The sequence below is a fragment of the Phaenicophaeus curvirostris genome, chromosome 14 (assembly GCF_032191515.1).
Source record: "Phaenicophaeus curvirostris isolate KB17595 chromosome 14, BPBGC_Pcur_1.0, whole genome shotgun sequence".
In the NCBI taxonomy this organism is placed as follows: Eukaryota; Metazoa; Chordata; class Aves; order Cuculiformes; family Cuculidae; genus Phaenicophaeus; species Phaenicophaeus curvirostris.
In genome coordinates this window covers 10,240,171-10,259,959 of record NC_091405.1, presented here as the reverse complement: position 1 = coordinate 10,259,959, position 19,789 = coordinate 10,240,171, and the positions used below count along the sequence as shown (strand labels likewise).

Here is a 19,789-nt window from a genome sequence, read left to right as displayed (position 1 = left end):
TAACTTTTCTGGTTAATCACCTTTGCCTCTTTGTTTGTAACCTTGTTGTGAAACTCAGAAATGAACTAAGTTGTAGTCTATATGACAGAATCACAGAATATTTCAAGTTGGAAGAGATCTCTGGAGGTCATCTTGTCTAACTCTTTTGTTTAAGCAGGGTCACCTACAACTTTGCCTGATCCACTTCTGGATTAAACCTGCTTTCCAATGCTGTGTAATTAAAATAGCAAGAGTGATTTTTCGTTTGGCCATCGTATCCTTTAGATTTTCTGAGGCTTTTTATGAAGTCATGCAATTATTGGACTTTATATATTTGGAATCTAGATACAGGAATCATGTCCTCCATACTGTATTCATATGCACAAACACACTCAGAGATGCATAGTGATAAATGACTACATGATTGTATACACATATCTGGACTTTCACGTATTTTATTCTTGGACGAAGCTATTGACTTTGTATGTGCTTTTTCTCCCATTTTGATTTATAAGATGCTGCTGTAAGTACATACTCCTTCTGTTGGAAATTGTCCCAAAACGCCTGTTTTTATGTCAACAAGTATCAGTTGCATTATTGTTCTTCCATATTTTATTTTCCTGACATATTACAATCCACACCATATTTCTCAAGAACAGGAAAATAACATGGAATAAATATTTATACAAATTATATCTAAGAATTGAAAAGACTGCTAAAAATATTTTCATGATTTTGTCAACACATTATTTTAGCAATTTTATTTAGCTTGAATTGTGCTTTAAACTGAAATGTAACAGTCTTTACAAGCTTTTCTTCATCACTCAGTATCATTCTGTATCATCATACAATGTCGTCTGACCTCAAGCATATTGAAGCTAGCAGAAATTTTCTCATCAAAGTGGGAAAGTAGTTTTGATCAGGCCAACCATTCTGGGATATTGTAGAGGGGAAAAAAAAGACACTTAAAGAATCATGAACTAAGCTGATCATGTACATATCAGGTTTGCTTTGTTTCACTGCATTCATAGGGAAAATTATTAAAGTATATTTGGAGAATAGGAGTTTCATCAAGGTTCAAATGAATCTATTTTTTTGATATCATATGTTTTTTTGCACTGCTTCAGAAGTTTTTCTTTTCATTACTACAACGCATGGATGAAACTATTAAGCTTACATTTTTCAATTGAGCTTGCTGGAGATGAGAATGGGTTTTGATAATAGAAATCTGTACAACAATGAAGTCCAGAAATTGAAAGTAGTAGTGATCCCTATAATCCAATAATATGTGCCTTAATGTATTTTTTTATTACTTAATAGAATTTAAAAAAAACCGAGGAAGTGTGGATGTAGCTGAGTGTGGTTACAGTTTGGATTCAGGGGCTTAGTTAATTTAACAGAAATTCATGTTCAAACCTGATTTACAATATATTACAAGTATTTGCATGAACAATTGAAGTAGTGAAAGCTGATTTCCTACAAATATTTGTTTTCTGCAAGAAGCCCAGATTTTCTTATGCTTGATATCACCTAAAGAACAATGACCCTAAATCATCCCACAGTGCCCCCAGCGCCACTAGTGTTATTTTCTACTTTCTCACATCCTGGAGCTACAGCTAACTTGACTGGGCAATGAATGTATGCATGCAAAATAGAAACTCTTCCTGCCTTTCTGTCTCTGCAGGTGTTAGTAGGTATTTTTACTTTGCTTTCATGGAACTTCTAGGAACATTGGATCTTTTTTGGGGAGGGTGTCAAATTTGGTTGAAACTAGGCAATAGGCTTAAAATGAGTCAGACAGCATAATCCCTTAAATGTGTTTGTTTGTTTGTTTTTAAGGAGACTAGGCTAAAGGAGACTAGGCAGGTGTATAGCATAATACGCTAAAGAAGCAGGTGTGCAGCATAGTAACCATTCCTCAACTCATTCTTTTCTATTTGACAAAAGAAGCCCTTAAATGTTGCTGAGGAAACTGTTGCTCCTCATAGGGTTGGAATAATTGTTAAAACAGGCATATTCAAAAACCAGCGTCTTCAATGGGGAACTCACTAATTTTGTAAGAGAAAAACGATAAGGGTCTGTATGACTTTTATCATCAATAAAATTAATGAACAATACAGATCATGCTGAAATTGTGTAAATAGGAAAACATTATAAATCAACTTCATCCATTATAACTGTGCTGTTGGGCTTTCTAATATGAATTTGCTAAGGGTCACTGAAACATGAAAATTAATGTGAATTTATAGAATCTATTATACTTGGGTTATTTTTTTCTTTAAAGTCATACGGTACCAATACAGTTTTTTAGTCATTTCTTTTCTTGTGAGAATCTTTCAGCAATTTTATTTAATAAATTATCTCCTTTTTTAAAAAAAAAATAAATTAACCAATCATATGAGTCAAAGATTTGGGAAAAAAAAGTGTAATTATCTGTTAAGGAGAAATCTTAAAAATCAGACTTATTTTATACTTTAGGATATGGCTGTTGAAAGATACTCTTTGTAAGTAGCAGAAAATTTATTGTATTTTTTTCCCTGAGATTCCACAAAGATTGGTGATTTCAAAGTCTTTAGATAAAATGATACATATGTAGATCATAGGTGAGGTGCCATGAGCTCTGAATATGCTAGCAGGCGAATGTATCCTCCAGTTCTTTCTCTTGTTTACAAAAAAATCAAGCTTGATTATATTTTGTTATGTGGAAAACTTTCCCATCCAGAGCAGACTTTTCATTCTAGGAACAAATTAAGTGCACATTTCCTGATTATAACTTACGTGTACACACACATATATATAATGTATAGGTACAAAGCATTCTAGTGCAATAGTTACTTCTAGTAGAGAAGAGCAAAAAATTTTTCTCTTCACATGCTTTTTGAAAAAACAACTCTCTGAAATTCTTATTAGACAGTCAGAGTTAATTATATTTTTAGAATTAGACTGAAGTTTTCCTATCAGCTTCTTAAATCAAGGACTGGAGGCAAAACACAGCTAGGTTGCCATTTTTTGTCCTTAATTCTCTCAAAAAGGAGCTCCCTGCTGCTTGTGTAATGAACCATGTGGACCCTTATGCAGTAGCTTTCAAAGTAAGGAATTATCATGTTGAAGAGCTAGGAAATTATTTCGTTGCAAATAATTTAGTAGCAGGATCTGCCATTGGTTTCAGTCATGAATTTACTGTCAGGATGTTTTGGTTTTGTAAATCTGTGTAACGAGCTAATAGTTGACAGTTAACATAAACAGTTTTACTTCCACTGGAGGTTCAGAAAGTCTGTAAAAGGGTTTGAAATTCCCAACCTCCCTTAAAAAATGAAAGTCCTGTCAAAATGGAAGTATGAGCTATAAACAACCGGTAAGAGTTTTTCAACTATTTTGGAAATTAGTATATTCCCTGCAAGGGAAGCTGCGTCATGCTGCAGATGTTCTCAATGAAGGAAGGGGACAAGAGTCTGAAGGGGCATCTAAAACTGAAATGTCAAAACAAATTGGGTGCAGACTAAAGCAGAGAGAATTCTATAAAACAGTAAAGACTAAATTTTGAGAAAGCTCAAACAGGGAATTGCTGAACTCCTAACTATGGAATGTAAATATCCACAAGCATTGACTTCACTTGCGCTGGAATGTGGGTGTCATGTACTGCCCATCCATTTTTTAAAAAGAACCTAGGAAGCCTTGAAATGCATTAGGATCTACAGTCCACTGAATTCTACTCCCAAAGGAGTGAATTGGTCAAAGTCAAGCTCTAACAGTTGCTGGAATAGATAAACTTTTGCACGATCATGAAGTAAATAGTTAACGTGGTTCTTTTGAAGGCAAGTCATATCTCATAACTGTATTAAGATCTATGGAGGAGTCAAAGGTGATCAATAAACCATCCTTGGATTTCTCTGCTAAGAGAAGATGTCTTATTTTGGCTAAAAAAGATTGAAGCATCAGTGTTGAAATAGATTTTCATAGGGAAGGGTTTGCCAATGGTATTTGTACATACAGTCATTTATGATGTTTAACACAATAAAAAATCATCTGAAAAAGCAGATAGTGAGGAGTTCCTGAATATTGTGTTGTCCTAGAGCTGCTCAGAAAGAAATGCCTGGTCTTCAGTGTGACTTCTTTTGGACAAAATATGCTGTCTCTTCTCTTTAAAGGCTACTGTAATTCAATTTGTTTCCTTACTGCTATTCAAACAGGTGATACTGGGCTGATACATAAACTGTTTTCACTGAAAATTGTCCTAATGTGTTAGCCATGCAGAAGTTGTCCCTGGAGTTTAGGGTCGCTCGAAGTTGGGCTTCTTAATTGAGTGATTTAAGGCTTCAGTTGTGCTTCTTTCACTACCAGGGACTGGACAAGGGCTACATTTAAGTACTAGATTTTCTAATATTTATTTTCTATATATATGTATTTCCTGTTATGCAAGGAAGTGAGAGGCAAGGAGATGCAGTGTGTTATACGTGAAAGAACTGTTATAGCTAGATTTTAGTAAAATAAAGTGCTGCAATAGTTAACAGAATTGTTTAGGATATGTCTGACATCTACTAAATATCACTGTACCCTGGCAACGCTTATGCTAGTGTGTGTCAGACAGACCTGTGAAAGGTTGTGCTTTAAAATTGATTCCTTTGTTTTGGAATGCAATATCAAAACTGTAAAACGACAATAGTGCAATTAAATAACACATCACTCCTCAGACCTGTGTTTGTAATGGGAATATATCACTAGTCTTAGCAATCTAAGTTGAGGGGTTTGGAGGTTTAATTTTTTTAAGTGTCATATTTAAATTATCACAATGCTCTGTAAATTTAGTTTAAGATAGACATACTCTGACAATTGGAAATTTCTTAGGCAAGCCAAAGTGACAGAGAATTAGTCCTAATTGGTGAGAGATCTGTTTTCTTGCCTGTTGATTTCTTTGGCTAAAATTGAAATGAATGATTTGTTATAGAGAAGACATGACTGTTATTTGGAAATATCATTTTCAAAACAGTCCCTGCTGTCTGTATTACCTGGTAATCCCAGGACTGTTTTAAGGTCTTTCTGTATTCCGGACACAGTAGAAACATACATATTAAGGGGATTTTAATTATTAATAAAATTGGAACATCTTGTTAACTAATTTTTCTAACTTTGTGATGTGTTGTTGACTAATTTCCAGAAAGATAAATAGTTGCTAACACCATTAAATATTTTTTCTCAATCTTGGAGGGTTGCTATCATATGCCTACAGCCTTAATTTTCAGAAAAAAATTAAACAACAAAATCTTACCCTGGGGAAACTAACATGCTCCATTAATCTAAAGGTTTGGTTTGCCTCCTTACTTATCCCTATAGTTTCAGCCCTGCATTTCTCTTAAATCAGAAGAGGAAAATACATATATTTTAAGTATATTACTGAATTCTTTGTAAAGATGGGTACACTCTTGTGTTTTCATCATTATATGTGTCAGCATGTTATTCAGGGGCTCTCAGAATATGTCAACTCTGTTCTAATATGAGACTCACTAGTATTCTAGATAAGTCTACGCCTTTTTGCCTGAAAATGCAATATGCATGTTACTATATTAATATACAGTAACAGTTTGTGCAATTATAAGTAACATGCTTTATATTTGTTATCATTAGATGTTTTAATCATCCTATAACTGTAGTTAAATAGAGGGTCGTAGCAATTAATTGCAGAAGAAATAGTGATTAACCCTTTATTTAGTTCTAAAACATGTAACCAGAGTAATAATCTGAACCCAAATAATGTGATGAACTGAGTTAATTAAATGTCTATGATAAATAGAGGTATTTTGGATTTATGTGTATTTAATAGAAGTCAAATATGGCTATAGGTTACTATAGATTATCATTTAATAATGCCGGTTAGTATCAGTAAGAAATGGTTGATATGAAATGGAAACAGCTGTCAAATTAAATTATGTTTTCCTTTTAGGTGCAGGTTCTCTTTTCTCAGCATTAGCAGTGAGACAGTGCCTTGTTATTGCTGTAAATCCAAGTCTTCAGTATTTGCTGTTTTTTGAACAAAATGTAAACCCAAAAAGCAGAATAGTTGTAGCTACTTAACAATTGAACCGTATAGCTGAATCCTCTCTGTGCATGGTACTGGTGGAGAAGGTACTGGTGGATTATTTATATTTTGCCACATAAAATGGCCCTCCAAACCTATGTTTCCATTTTATTTCCAATTTAAATTCAGTCTTATAGGATGGCTTGAATGTTAAGCATAATAGGATAAACACCCGATATTAGGGAATTAAGAGAACCCTTAAAACACCAGCGTTACTCAGAGTAGACCATAGTTCAGACTGTAACATTAGTTTCACGTTTGTTAACAGTGGAAGAAGAAAGCCACATTTGCAGACTGGAGTCGCTCAAAGGCTCCTCTAGCATCCATTCAGCTCCTGGTGTGAACCTGTCTCAGCTCCGTTGTGCCTGACATTAGCAAAACACAAGTCACTGTAGCTTTTTCTGTTGGATCCTGAAGCCTCTCTTAGAGTAGCAGGGCCAGACTACACCAGATTCATCCCTACTGAACAGGTTTGAACTGCTATTTTTAAAGATAGGTTTGAAATTGCTTTAGATTCTTCTGGTGGATGCAACAGAACCTCCTTGACTCCTAAATCATCTAAAAACAAGAGCGGGTGGACGAGGTGCTAAGGGACATGGTTTAGTGTTTGATAGGAATGGTTGGACTCGATGATCCAGTGGGTCTCTTCCAACTTGGTTAGTCTATGATTCTATGATTCTTGTTTGCTACAAGAGTGACTTTTTTTTCAATTAGAATACTTTATAAAAATATCCAACTTTTTTTTTCTAGTTTATTCAGTGTGAACTTTATTGCTTCTTGAATGTCTTTCTCTATTCTTTTCTTCCATCTCTACTAGAGTGTTAAACTGATTTTTTCCACACTAATAGCTACATTTACATTCTGCAAGATATAGAATGCATGCCCATTATCCACCAAACTTATGTATTTAATGGTTTAATAGTTTAACAGCTTAAACTTTCAGAAAATGTTACCATTAGCTTCAAATCGTATTTTTTGACACTGAATAGTGTTATGATAAGCAATTGTATGTGACTGGAAATCATCTAATTTTTAGAGTTAGAAAAGATAATGCTGCTACAGGTAGAGAAAAAAATCTTGTATTTAGTCACAAGTGGATTAGAAAGCCTGGAAGTGTCCTGTTTGTTTCTTTGGGGGGAGGAGGGAAGTGATTTAATTGTATAATTCAGATTTATGTATTGATAACTGATAAATTCAGAGGCTGGTAGTAGCTAGCAAGTTTATAAAATATACTGTTGCCCTTTTTTTTAAAAAAAAAAAAAACAACAGACAAACAGAAGTTTGAATCTATTTCTGTTGCCTACAATTTTTCTTGACTTCAGGCAATGATTGGGCAGAATCAAACCTTTTAATATAGCACCTGGTGTCTATTTACTCTTCAGTTCTTTCCTCTGAAAAGTACATTTCTTTTAACTTCAGGAACAGAATATCTGTTCTTTGTATTATATGGGTTCTTGAATGCTAAACCTTTAATTGTTAGTAGCTGGTGGTGGGACCCTGAAAACATAATTGTTACATTAATGGATTATCATACTGAATACTTTTTAGATACTTTCTAAAAAAAATATATTATTGGGTTCAATCTAAAGCTTCCAGAAAGGTCACCTTAAACTTATAGAAATGTTTCATACTTAGAGCATTTACAGTTAAAGCTCATCTCTGAAAATTACTGGTTAAAACATCCAAAGGTTACTATGTGTAATCTTTAAGGACAAGAAGCTGCTACTTATGATTTTGTTAAATTGAGAGCTTGTAGATTTAATTTTTTGTTCTTGCAGTCTTTTGAAAAAATAGGCAATGCTGACTGTGATAATAGTAGTTTCACACTATTATATGGTTGTTTTATTTCTTACATAGAGAAAGTTGAGGGAAAGATCTTCATTTATCAATGCACTTTTTTAAAAAAATGTTTCCCCAGGGTAAGATTTTGTGCACCCCTAGCCTCCTCTCCAGCAGGGCAGCACGAGAAGCTGAGAAGTCCTTGCCTTAGTTTAAGAGCTGCTCAGCAACAACTAAAGCATCAGTGTGTTCTGAAGATTATTCTTATCCTGAATCCAGAACACAGCAATATGCCAGTTACCAGGAAGAAAACTAACTCTATCCCAGCTGAAACCAGGTCAGGATAGAGCTGAATATTGTCCTTGTATTACAAACAAAGGGGACAAATCTGATAAATCTTCCCTCTGCCATACTTGAATTCATTCTAATTCATCCCTGTTCAAGTTAAGTATTTGAATGTATCTGAGTTTCCAATGAATTAAAATTTGTCTATTTTTTGTCAATGGATTAGAATAAAATCAAAAGTAGATTAACAGTAATTATAACTTTTTTCAAAGACTATTGCAGTTACTTGCATGTAAATAAAATTAATCTAGTTTGTGATGACATTGATATTGGCCCTTAAAATCAACAGAAAAAAATGTATTATATTTATCATTCTTTACTTTAAGTTAAATTCCTTCCTATCATTTCTAATCAGTTTTAGCTCTTTACAGCGGTTTTAAATTGACCTCTGACAGTTAATCATTTAGGCTGAAAAGTGAGGTGGAGCCTTTGTTAAAAAATGAAATTAGTTTAGAGAACAAAAATTAAAATCTATTGTTTACAGCATAAAGCATCATATAACATTGTTACTAGTAGAAGTATTAAGTATTATATCAGATTAAAATATTTAAAGTTTTAAACATCCAAGATAGATGTCAAAGATAGCTGCCATCTGTCCTTGACTGAAGTGCCAGCATCTGCTGAGATGCAGACCTGTGACCTCTAGATAAGTTTCTATACGCAGAAAAATATTTATCTTCCTACTATGACCTTCCATGCACAAGACATGAGCCATGGATTTGTTTCCTAGGGAACTAGTGACTGAGGAAAATCTATAATTAGATCTGTGGGTTGTTTGCTACAAATGGGAATTGGGTGCTAAGCAGGTTCTCGAAGTACCAGAAGTATTACATTGACTTCATGTAATGGAACCAAATTTTTAAAAATGCCCTTCATCATGATATTTCTCTTTTAATATTTTCAATTAAAAACTTTAAATACTTTTGATAGAATACTTATTCCTCTAGGTTCATTTTTTCTGCAAAATATTTTCAGCAGTCAAGGCTCAGCAGGTTGCTAGTTAAAGCAAAAATAAAATAAGACACAGTTTTCCAATAATTTTCTTCAAATTAATCAGAATTTTACTTTTCAAGATTGGGTTCAGGTGAATCATTCTCACTATCTCCATTTTTCTCACTTTACCAATCCTATTCTGTTCCTCAGGTTGGCTCTGCAACTTCAATGTCTTATTCTGCAATTCCAATTACTCTACTTGACTGGAAGTTCCCATTTATTCCAGATCTTGATTTCTATTTTTGCTGCATGCATGGATCAAAAGATAACATTTGTAGCTAGGTCTCATGGGCAGTAATTGTAGCTGCAAGGAAAGGAAGCAACTAGGTTTTTTATATTCCTTCCCCAGACAGCCCAGGGCAGACTTTTCTAGACCTTATCAGTAGATTATTTTAGCCTGGCTGCTGTGTTGCTTCCAGTCTGCTGTGAGGTCAGAGTGCCCTACGCTTTCTTAGATGCGGCAAAAGCGGCCTTAAGTAATAAATTAATACTTTGATCTTATTCAGAATAGACAATACTGTGAAATACCTGGAAAAAGGTACAGTAAATTGGCTGTGTTCTTCTCTTTTTTACCACTTTTTATAGACTTAGCTACGTGTGTGGTGATTACACGTTATGTATATTGTGATATGTCCTGAATTTCTGTAATTAGAAACCATTAAATATCGTCTCCCCATTTCTGCCTTTTAAGATCAATTATAAGTTTTAAATAAAGCACCTCTTTAGATCCAAATAATCTGGATTTTTAAATTTCTTTTTTAAGGGCATCTTTTGAGGAGTTTTTTATTTAATATTGTCAGTCACAGTCAGATATTTCCTAACAACTAACCATAGCTTTTGAGATACTCCATCTGGCTGTCTTTCAAAAAAGAGTGTCCCTCAAATTCCTTCAACTAACAGGGTTTGTTGCAAATCAGTAATTTAAACAGCAATTAAATGGCTACTGAAAGGCCAAATCAGCTGGTGAAATATCCAGGCTTTTTTTTTGTAAAATAATACTTGTAGGTTATTTTCCTTTGAGATTACAAAAGAACTGTGTTTATAAATTCTGTGCTGTCAGTAGGAGGAAATTGTTGTGTACTGGTTCCAGACTTTGCAGATATGTCTAAAATCAACTATTACTTGGAAAAAGGGGAAGTGAAAATTATTTGTAATGAATCTTCTTGCTCTTTATAAATTGAGTAAAAGGAAGCTGAAGGATTACCTGCTACAAAAGATAATGCACATCTTGATGCGTTCATTGAATTACTTTACTTAGCTCTGTGAGCAAATGCTCGCTGTTAGGTGTTTATATTGTTTTAAACCCTCAGTTTTGATGCAATTGTAGATGAAGCTTGCAGCCCTCGGTGCTACAATTGATTCTTCAAGGGCAACTTGCATCTGTGTGCAGCTGCGATAATGAACCTCAAACTGGAGGGATCCACTGGTGTGCAGGGCTTCCACATGCATAAATTCATTTTCTTTCATTTGGACACCTGTGCATCCTACTCCAGAACTGATCTGAATTTTGTAACCATTTCTGCATAATTAGGACAAAAAGCCATTATGCTTAGAAAATATTTTTGGTTGATTACCAAATATCCTGTTTGTGTCAATTATTCTAAAAATCCCTCATAAAATGAGCACTGGTGGTGAAACTACTTCATCAGATCTTAATATATTGTGTCAGGGGACAGAACAAGAGGGAACAGCCTCAAGCTCTGCCAGGGAAGGTTCAGGCTTGACATCAGGGTCCAGGTTGGGAAAGCCAGGAGGCCAGATCAGTGTTGTGTATTCCTATTGCTGGTCACACTTCCCTTTTCATTCTCTGCTGTGGTTTCTGGAGTGCTGTTCCAGTGCAAGCACAAATATTAGAATTTGAGTGATTGATTGACTGGCAGCTTTGCTTTCACACATGTTCTAGGAGATGTATACAGCTTTTAAAGCCTTGCCTCATATATAGACTGGAGGTTGAAAACTGATGTGGAAATGCTTTGAAATTTAGGACTGTGGTATTGCCTGCATTATTGTATTGCATAATGTGTCTTTAATTGCTGAAGTTTTTTTCTGCTGTTTACTTGAATTTTGCAAATATTGGTCCTACTTGTCTATATTAACTTAGCTGGTGTTTTGGATAGCATACTGACTGGTCATTTGTTCAGATGTGTTTTGGCTGATAATTATTTTTTTAAATTTGATGATCATGAAAGGATGTTGTAGTGAAGCTAAGAGCAAGGCTTATTAAGTGGGTGAAAAAAAGTAGTGTTACCTAGCACATATACTGTCATATATAGTGTGTTTGATTTATCACTACTTATCATTAATAAAGGACATAGTCACGTAGATAAGCTTTATTATTTCTGTTACTATTAGTTATGTGAATAAATCACCTGGATTTTCTTGGATATCGCCTGTTTATTGAATGAATTCTGAAGAAAATCCTAGTCAGAGAGAAAGCAAAGGTCAGATTTAGCCATTTCTGTTTGTCAAATAGCAGAATTTGGTTCCCATGCTTGATTAGTTTATCTAGTATTTAATTAATGAAGACAGAGGTATTGAGAACTAATAGATTTAATAAATTATTAAACTCTGCAAATTATATAAATTACTTTCTAACCACAGTTTTTGTATGCTTAGCTTATAGTAATGAAGCAGTTTCTGTTATTGCTTTTGAATAATGATGGGAATATTTTGCATTTGTTTTGGTTGAAAGAATATTTGAATCAGTACAGAGCAGATGGAGCCTCTGACTGTAAAGAGTGATTTTCAGTACGGCAGGACAGGAAGTGACTGTTTAAATATTTATGTGATATCTAAACAATGGGCCTAAACCATTGTTTTACTCTTGTGGAACATAGTGATTAAAGAAAATAGTAGTTCACCTCTAAATATTTCATGAGAGAGGAAACACCAAAACCACACAGACCCACCAAAAAATAAAAACCACATGAGAGAGACTGTTATGCTCTGAAATGAAAAGTGCTGGTTTATGAACAAAATATTCTTATCTGAGGGTGGGATTTATTTTCTAATTAAAAAGTAGAACTAGTATAATGCATGTGTAATTGAGACAGTGTCAAGAACTAAGAAATTATGAAAGCAAATTGAGGCAAACATTTCTTAAAGAATGAACCTGCTAAACTCAGATGGTGCTATAAAGACAGATTTGCTGGGGTTGCAGAACTGTAAGGTCTCTTTTTGGGGGCAATGTGGGTTTTTTTGTACTTCTATTTCTCTTCTCTTGAGAACACTCTGATTTACTTTTGCGATAAACCCGTAACAACGGAGGGATCACGTTGCTGAAATGAGTTTAGCTGGAAGGGATACATAATGTCAGCTGAAAAATAGTGCTTGGTAAATATGTTTTGGCCACGGTTCAGCAAAAAGCAGATCCTGACAGCTAAGTAACGTTCTGTTTCCTTGAAAGTTTCTTTTAGTAGAGTCTTTGTACAGTCTTCACTTTTTTTTTCCTTTGTGGTGGCAGGGGGAGTAGATGGGGAAGGTAGGAGGTTATCTTGGGCACTATGCATATGATCCTGCCAAGTCTGGCATGGGTCACTTCAGTGTTCAACACATTTATTCTCTGATGTACCCTTCACATGGGAAAGTGTTATCAGGTGTGGGGAAGTGAGTAATGTCTGAGTCTACATCTAATGCTGTCCTTTGGGTCCTGGGTGAAGAAATAGCCTTCAAGAGCCTATATTATTGTGGGATGCTCAGCTGGCATCTATTCTGTCTATGACATGTGATCGTGCAGAGTCAAGGCCTCTTTAAATTGTGAGACCATAACAAGGGAAATGAGAAAGGTAGAAATTGGGAGACCCAGATAAAGTATGCCTGCCTCATCCATATTGTCAGTAGGTGGTTGCTTGGGTCTGCTACCTTAACTGGACTATTTCCTAAGAATAAAGAGTCTTTATATGAAACACACAGCCTCTGTCTTATGGTGCAGACATTTTTCGTATTAGAACCTGCACTGGAGTTCATAAAGCCACGAAAAAATTATGGAAATAAATGTTTCTGTCTGGGCCTCAGGTAGCAGCAACTGTTGAAAAGTCATTTAAGTATTTTAGAAACCATTAAAATGGGCTTTTTTTTTTCCTCAGCCAGTAAATTGGGAAAGTATCATTGTGTAAATACATTGTAAACTATAAGCTAGGAAATTTTCATATGAACAGAGCTGTGTTTATGACAGCATTCAAAATAGCTCTTTTGCCAGAGGAGATGTCAAACAACCCTCCTGTTCTTTCTTTCCTGCTCTTGTTGAAGCACAAAACCATATGGCAAATTAAGCCTGATTTTTATTAAACTTTTCATTGTACTGAGCTTTGTGTGAACCGGGAAATGCACTTTATTCGAACTATGCAGCCATTACAGAAGTATCTTAATTAGTACATGTTAATGTTCGTCCTTATATTCCTGGGAGTATGGAGCTCCCTCTTGTGGCTAATTAAACATTGTAAAAGAATGCAAATTTGCAAAATTACTTTTTGGGCAACCACCATTGCTCTTGAACAAACGATACAACAGTACACGTAGAATGTCTATTCTGGGCTGCTTGTTTGTATATCAAGCATAAGTTGCTGTGCAGTAACTAAACGCATAGATGGGTAAATAGATGAGAGAGAAGGGTCTGCACGTACCTGCACTGTGAATGTGACTGCTCCTTGAAGGTTTAAAAATACTGAATGGACACATCCAGATATTTAGAAAAAACTCTGCTGTCTGGTAACTCTGTTGATCCTATACATTATACGCTGAAGTGGGGATGAGATATGGGATGTGCCATAGCCCCAAGGAGTACAAATCTTTCAGGTACCACATTAACATATCTTGCCATCAAAGTCAAAGTTCAGATCTATGCCAGAGTTGGAGTTGAGAGGAAATTTTCCCTCCAGCCAGGTTTGCAAGGGCCCTTATTATTATTATTATCACACTCCTGCCTATCTGTCTAGTGTGGGGAAAGATCTGTATATGATTTTCTTGATTTTTTTTTTATAAATTCCATTGTACAGCACATGATTTGTTTTGCTTTCTTTCTGTGGCTTGTTACAGTGGGGGCGTTGTGCCTATACTACATCTTAAATTTGTCATAAACAGTTAGGTAGTGTTTGATAGCTATGATGGAAATAGCTGTTGTGAAGACATCTCTGAATTAGATCTTTGTGCTGGCCTGTGGCTGACTTCAGAAATTTCAGATCGCTGTTTTTATATTGGATGGAATGTGCATTTGTCTTGCAATAAGTCTAAGAAATCGTGGCAGATGATCTTCTATTCATCTTTACAAAAGTGAGCAATAGTCATGACGTTGCAAAATATTAAGCATAGGTTTATGCTAAGAAAAATGCATCTTTTTGGGCTTGATGTAAAAACCTACCAAAAAGTCATCAAAAAATATACTGAACAGCAGATAACTTTTCGGAAGGGACCATTAAGTTTCAGATTCATCACAAAACCTGAAGTTACAAAGTTACTTTGCCCTTTTGTCACCTGCAGTGTTGTCTGCCTCTGTGTTCTGGCATAACATACTCAAAAATGCACAGGAAGAAAACTTAATTTGTTAGCACTTCTGACTTGGAAGGAGGAAGGAAAAAAAAAGGTGAAAGAAGTTTTTACTTTGAAATTTCTTCCTTTCCCAAGGGGCTTGAGTATTGAAACTTTATCTCTGAAAAAGCTGATTTCCTATTTCATAACTTGTGGCAAATTTTTCTCAATTAAAGTAAAGGAATAATGATTATGGAGGTTAGTGAAAATCTCACTGCCCAGTAATCTGCAAAGCAGCCTTGCTGAACCCACAGCAATAGGGCAGGAAACATATATTTCCTCAGGGACTTTATTAAACATCCTGCATATTTACTGTCTCAAAATGGGAGCAGGTTCAGGTTTCTAAGGCCACTTTTTTCCTTCCTCTTCCTGAGCTGCAGTTCCTACCAGCATATAAATATTTGACTTAAGGTTTCTGTGGAAATATTAACAGTATAAAATTGCTGGAAACAAAAGAACAAGAAACAGCAAAGGGAAGGAATGGTTTGGCAAGATTGTCAGCCTTAAAGCACAAGATTAATTTATAATCCTTCTAGATTCTGGTGTACAAATACAAATTTGCAAAGCTTGTAGCTTATAAAAACATTGTGTAGCTCTGCAAGTTTACATATGCTACTCTCACTAATGTGAGACAGCCTTGAAATTGGATTTTTAGGGATTTTTTTCTTATGGGGAAATAAGATAGTGATAGTAACAAGGGGTTCCGGTACATGTGTGCGTGTTTGTATATACATATAAATACACACACAGCTTTGGAAAGTGGAGGAATTCCAGCTGTGTTTCTAAGTGGAGTTCTGGGCAGGGTACCCAGATATTTTCATGAGGAGTTTTTTCCTCTGGTTTGCAATTCTCGGAAAGGAGGAAGGAGGAGTGAGAAGGGAATTGTGGGAGAGCACAACAAACGTGAAAGTTATCTATTTTGTAATAACTACATGAAGACCAATAAAAAAGACTGACTAAAAGGAAAACAATGTATGATGGCTATGTGGTATTGTAAGGGTTGTTGTGAACTAAGTATGCTTTATTCCACTCAATGGAATGTGTGTTTATTTCTTGCTTTTGTGTGTGTGTGTGTGTGTTTGTAGCTGTTTTATCAGTTTAACTGAAAAAAAAGAAATAGAAATAGAATTAAATAAAATGTCAAATTCTAGACATAGAGTGAATACAGCAGCAATGGAATAATAGAAACTTTAAGTAGTGAAATAGAAGACAGTAAAGATAAGATAGGGATAGTCTAAGGACAGGAGTAGCTTTTCCAAGGTTTAACACAAGAAGTGCACAGTGTTTTCTGAATCATTGAAAACCTGTTTTATAGATAGATATAATATATTACCATGAACCATATTTTTATAGTTATATGTTATTGTCGGGGAACAATCCTCAGCGTTAGGTAAAAGATAAAAATGGCTTATGCGGTTCTAGAATGAATTTAAAAGTTTTAATAATATGGCCTGTAACTTATTGTTTCCTGTCATGCAGGTCATCAGCAGTGAAGGGACAGAGGGAGCAAAGTTTCGACTCTCTGGTAAGGGAGTAGATCAAGACCCAAAAGGAATTTTTAAAATCAATGAGATCACTGGGGAGGTCTCTGTGACCCGAGCCCTTGACAGAGAAGCAATTGCCAGTTACGAGGTGAGTACCCATAACAAAAAGATCTCTCCCTCTCTGTGGATAATATATATTTTTTAAATGTGTATTTGCTTTTGAAAGGGCTGCATTTATTGAAGAATAAATTGTGATTACTGTCCTAATAAATTTCCAGAAGAACAATCTGTCCTTTGGAAATGGTATAAATGTGTTTATTTTTACATGCAATAAAAACTCTGCTCTGCTTTCTGCATGCGATTTCTGTCATTTAACTTTGGTAGAAATAAATTATGTATGCGTTTGAGTTGTAAATACAAAATTATATTTGGACAAAAGGAGGTCTTTTCAGGAAGTTGCCACTAAGGTGCTACATGGTTATACTTTTTCTTTTTTATTGTCAAGCTATCAATGGAATATACCATTCAACTCCATTTTTAGTAACGTGTATCTCTTAATAGAGATAAAGATTACTATGAAAATATTAGCAGGTACATCTCTGTCAGATATGTCTCATACACAGGTTTTACTAAAGATTCCTGTCCTTATTAATAAATGTTGTGTTTCTCTCCACTGAAATTCTAACAAATGATCTCTGAAATCTGAAAAATAACTGCACTATAATGTCCTGAAATACACAGCATACACAAGGGAATCGTCAAGTCATGTTTTCTATCTAGCTCTTGAAATGTATGGTGAGATACGCTGTGTCTGGCCAGTTTGGAATAGATGAGCAGCAAAATTGAGAATGCTAAATGATTAGTGCATTTGAATATTGCCGCTTCTGCCACAGCATGGGGACTGACCTGTGTATCCATGCAGCAGGGAATGTGTGGTACTCCAGCCCAGGTGGGGCACAAGCTCTGGTGACAGTTGTGACCGCAATCTCTGACCTCTTTGTTTTGTCTTCTACTATGTAGTAATCAATACTTCTGCTTTCAATGGTGTTTCTCTCCTCTTCTGGAAGAGTTTGTCTGTTAGATGACTAGTCACACTTGCTCAAACAGCACTGCTAACATTGACCATGTGTTGCTTTTCAACACTTTAAACATCTATTTCTCATCCATGTCTACAGTGAAATGTATGTTAACCACTCATATAGGATTTCTGGTAGTTACTGATGTCTTTTTTAAAAGAAAAATATTGCAGTTTTTCTTTTAACACTGTTCCCCATCTTCATTTACCAGCTGTTTCTTATTTTTATCAGTGGCTTTCCACTTTGATGTGTTCAGTATAAATCTTTAATATTTTTTCAGTTGAAAATCATAGTCTTTTCAACCTAATGCATCAAACCACAAATGGCTCTCCTATCTGATCTGGCGAAGTATACAATTAAGACAGAAACAGTCCCCTAGAGGAGCCTTTTCGAAGAAATGCAAATTATATATAAATAGTGCAGTGTAGTAGATTATCCAGAGCAATGTGAATGTATACCCTAATAGACTGTAGTGCTTTCTAACCTGTTATATAGCACTCTGCTCAGCATGCTTACTGGCATCCTGTAGTGCAAAATGTAGTTGAAAAGTTCTGTAGGAGAACCTTCAACTTGATTAGTCTGTCTTTGAATCAGCCCATTGTTTTCCAATAAAGACGTATCATGGTTTCAGGAAAGCAGCAGGATTTTTTCCCTTATTTCCGTGGTACACAGAAAGATGAATTACTTGAAAGACCCTTAAATTTCTCTCAGAAGTGTTTTTGTTTTCTGGATTTTTTTGAGCTTCCCCTGACTAGTATTGATGTCCTGAAAGAAAAAGTTCAAAGCAAGTGGCAAACTAGGAAAAAATAGGTCTCTGAAAAAAAAATACAGACAATGGCAAACCATTTATTTATTTGGTATTGAAAAATATAGATGTGTTAAAACAAATGAAGGAACTTGTAGAAAGATGTAAAACAGATTTTCTAGTCTGAATCAGTGCACTGCACACCATCCACGAATTGCTGGTAATCTATACAATTTTGAGGTCACTTTAGATCCATAGCTTTTTCTGAGTCCAACAAAGCATAAATATTAGTGACTTTTCAGGTGCATCTTTTACCAAACAAAAGAATCAAGTGCTTCTAAAACAAGCTGCAATAACAGAACTAAAGAACTCCAATGAAGCTGGGAGTCTGGTTGTGCTAAGTATTGATAAAGGAGTGTCACCGATACTTCACCTGACTGACATGACTTTTCAACTATGCCTGCCAATTCCTTCAGGATTCTGAGATGCAGCTCATCAGATTCCATAGAATTAAGTATGTTCAGTTCCTCAAGTGGTCCCAAACCTGATCTTCTCTTACAGTGGGAGAGACTTTGCTCCCTCAGTCCCTGCCTTGTGGTCCATCCACTCGAGAGGTGTGGGAAGAGAGGTTGCCAGTGAAAACTAAGGCAAAAAAGTTGTTGAGTACCTTGGCCTACTCCTTGCCTGTTGTTACCAGTTTGCCAGATTTGCTCATCATGGGGGTTGCTCTTTCTTTCACTACTTCGAAAGAAAATTTAATTCGGTCTCAAGATTTTAAAGGCTGTTACCTTCATTGGTGAGCTTTTTTGTAGCTGCTTGCCAAGTGTAAATATGTGTGGAAGAGAAATAATCAGAAAGTGATCCTTTGCAAGCATGAAATGATGAAACTATTCAGTGACAGTGTGCAAATTAAAGCTGTGACCAAATTTACCTAGGCAATTTGAACTGTTAATGAAGAGTTAGTTTTAATTATTTTTTAAGTAAAGAGCTTTATTTGCTTTAGAAAATGCTTAACGAGCAGAGGTGTGAAATAAGCTCTCAGCTTTTTTTTATAATGACAGATCACACTTCTGTGAGATTCTTTGCAAGTGGTAGTGACAGACTGAGATAGTTAGAAAGATTGTGTTAACAGGACTGAAAAGCAAAATAGGAATATTTGCTTTATGTAGTATTATTTGTCTATGTTGGATAACAAGTAGGAAGAAGGCACTCAGGCTTATATAGGAGTTAGGGCGTTGTTTTGTAGAAATATAAATTTCAGTAAAAGGTGTTTGACTTAATTGAAACATCAGTAAAGCATAGAGAAAGCCTGTTAAAATATTGTTACTCCTCAGCTGCGTCTGTTACATCAAAAAAGCTTGGAACAATGACAAAGATTACAAACTTTCATGGAGGAACCAGCTTATTTAGCAAGGAGAAAAGAAAGAAAATTTCACTGAAAAAAACCCAGAGTTCTTATGCACATTTTTAATATGATCATTAATAAGCTAGAAAATTGTTTATATAAATGAGTTGACATTAGATCAACTGACATACAGCTGAAAAATCTTACAGTAAAAAAGATCTCTGTAGCTTGCTACAGTATGTAAAGAGTCCATGAGGTATTTTATATGCTTTTTCTTTATGTGTATATTCGTTAATGTGTTCACATGCTGGGGCACCATGTAAATTCAGAGAGGACTGTTTTGAGTTAATCTCGTATTTTGACTACCAAAAGAGAAATGAACGCTGAGAAAGCACCATTAGGTTGTTGCCTGACAGTATTACTTGAAATTTGACTCTAGTTATATCA

The 19,789-nt window shown here is 35.2% G+C and overlaps 1 protein-coding gene across 2 annotated transcripts in view; it reads left to right on the top strand.

Moving 5' to 3' along the window:
* CDH13 (cadherin 13) overlaps nucleotides 1-19,789 on the top strand; it is a 447,506-nt gene that overhangs the window by 195,183 nt on the left and 232,534 nt on the right. For both annotated transcript variants that reach the window (XM_069868789.1, XM_069868788.1), the window contains exon 5: nucleotides 16,172-16,324. In XM_069868789.1, the coding sequence (XP_069724890.1) occupies nucleotides 16,172-16,324 (153 nt within the window). The remainder of the gene's footprint in view (nucleotides 1-16,171; nucleotides 16,325-19,789) is intronic.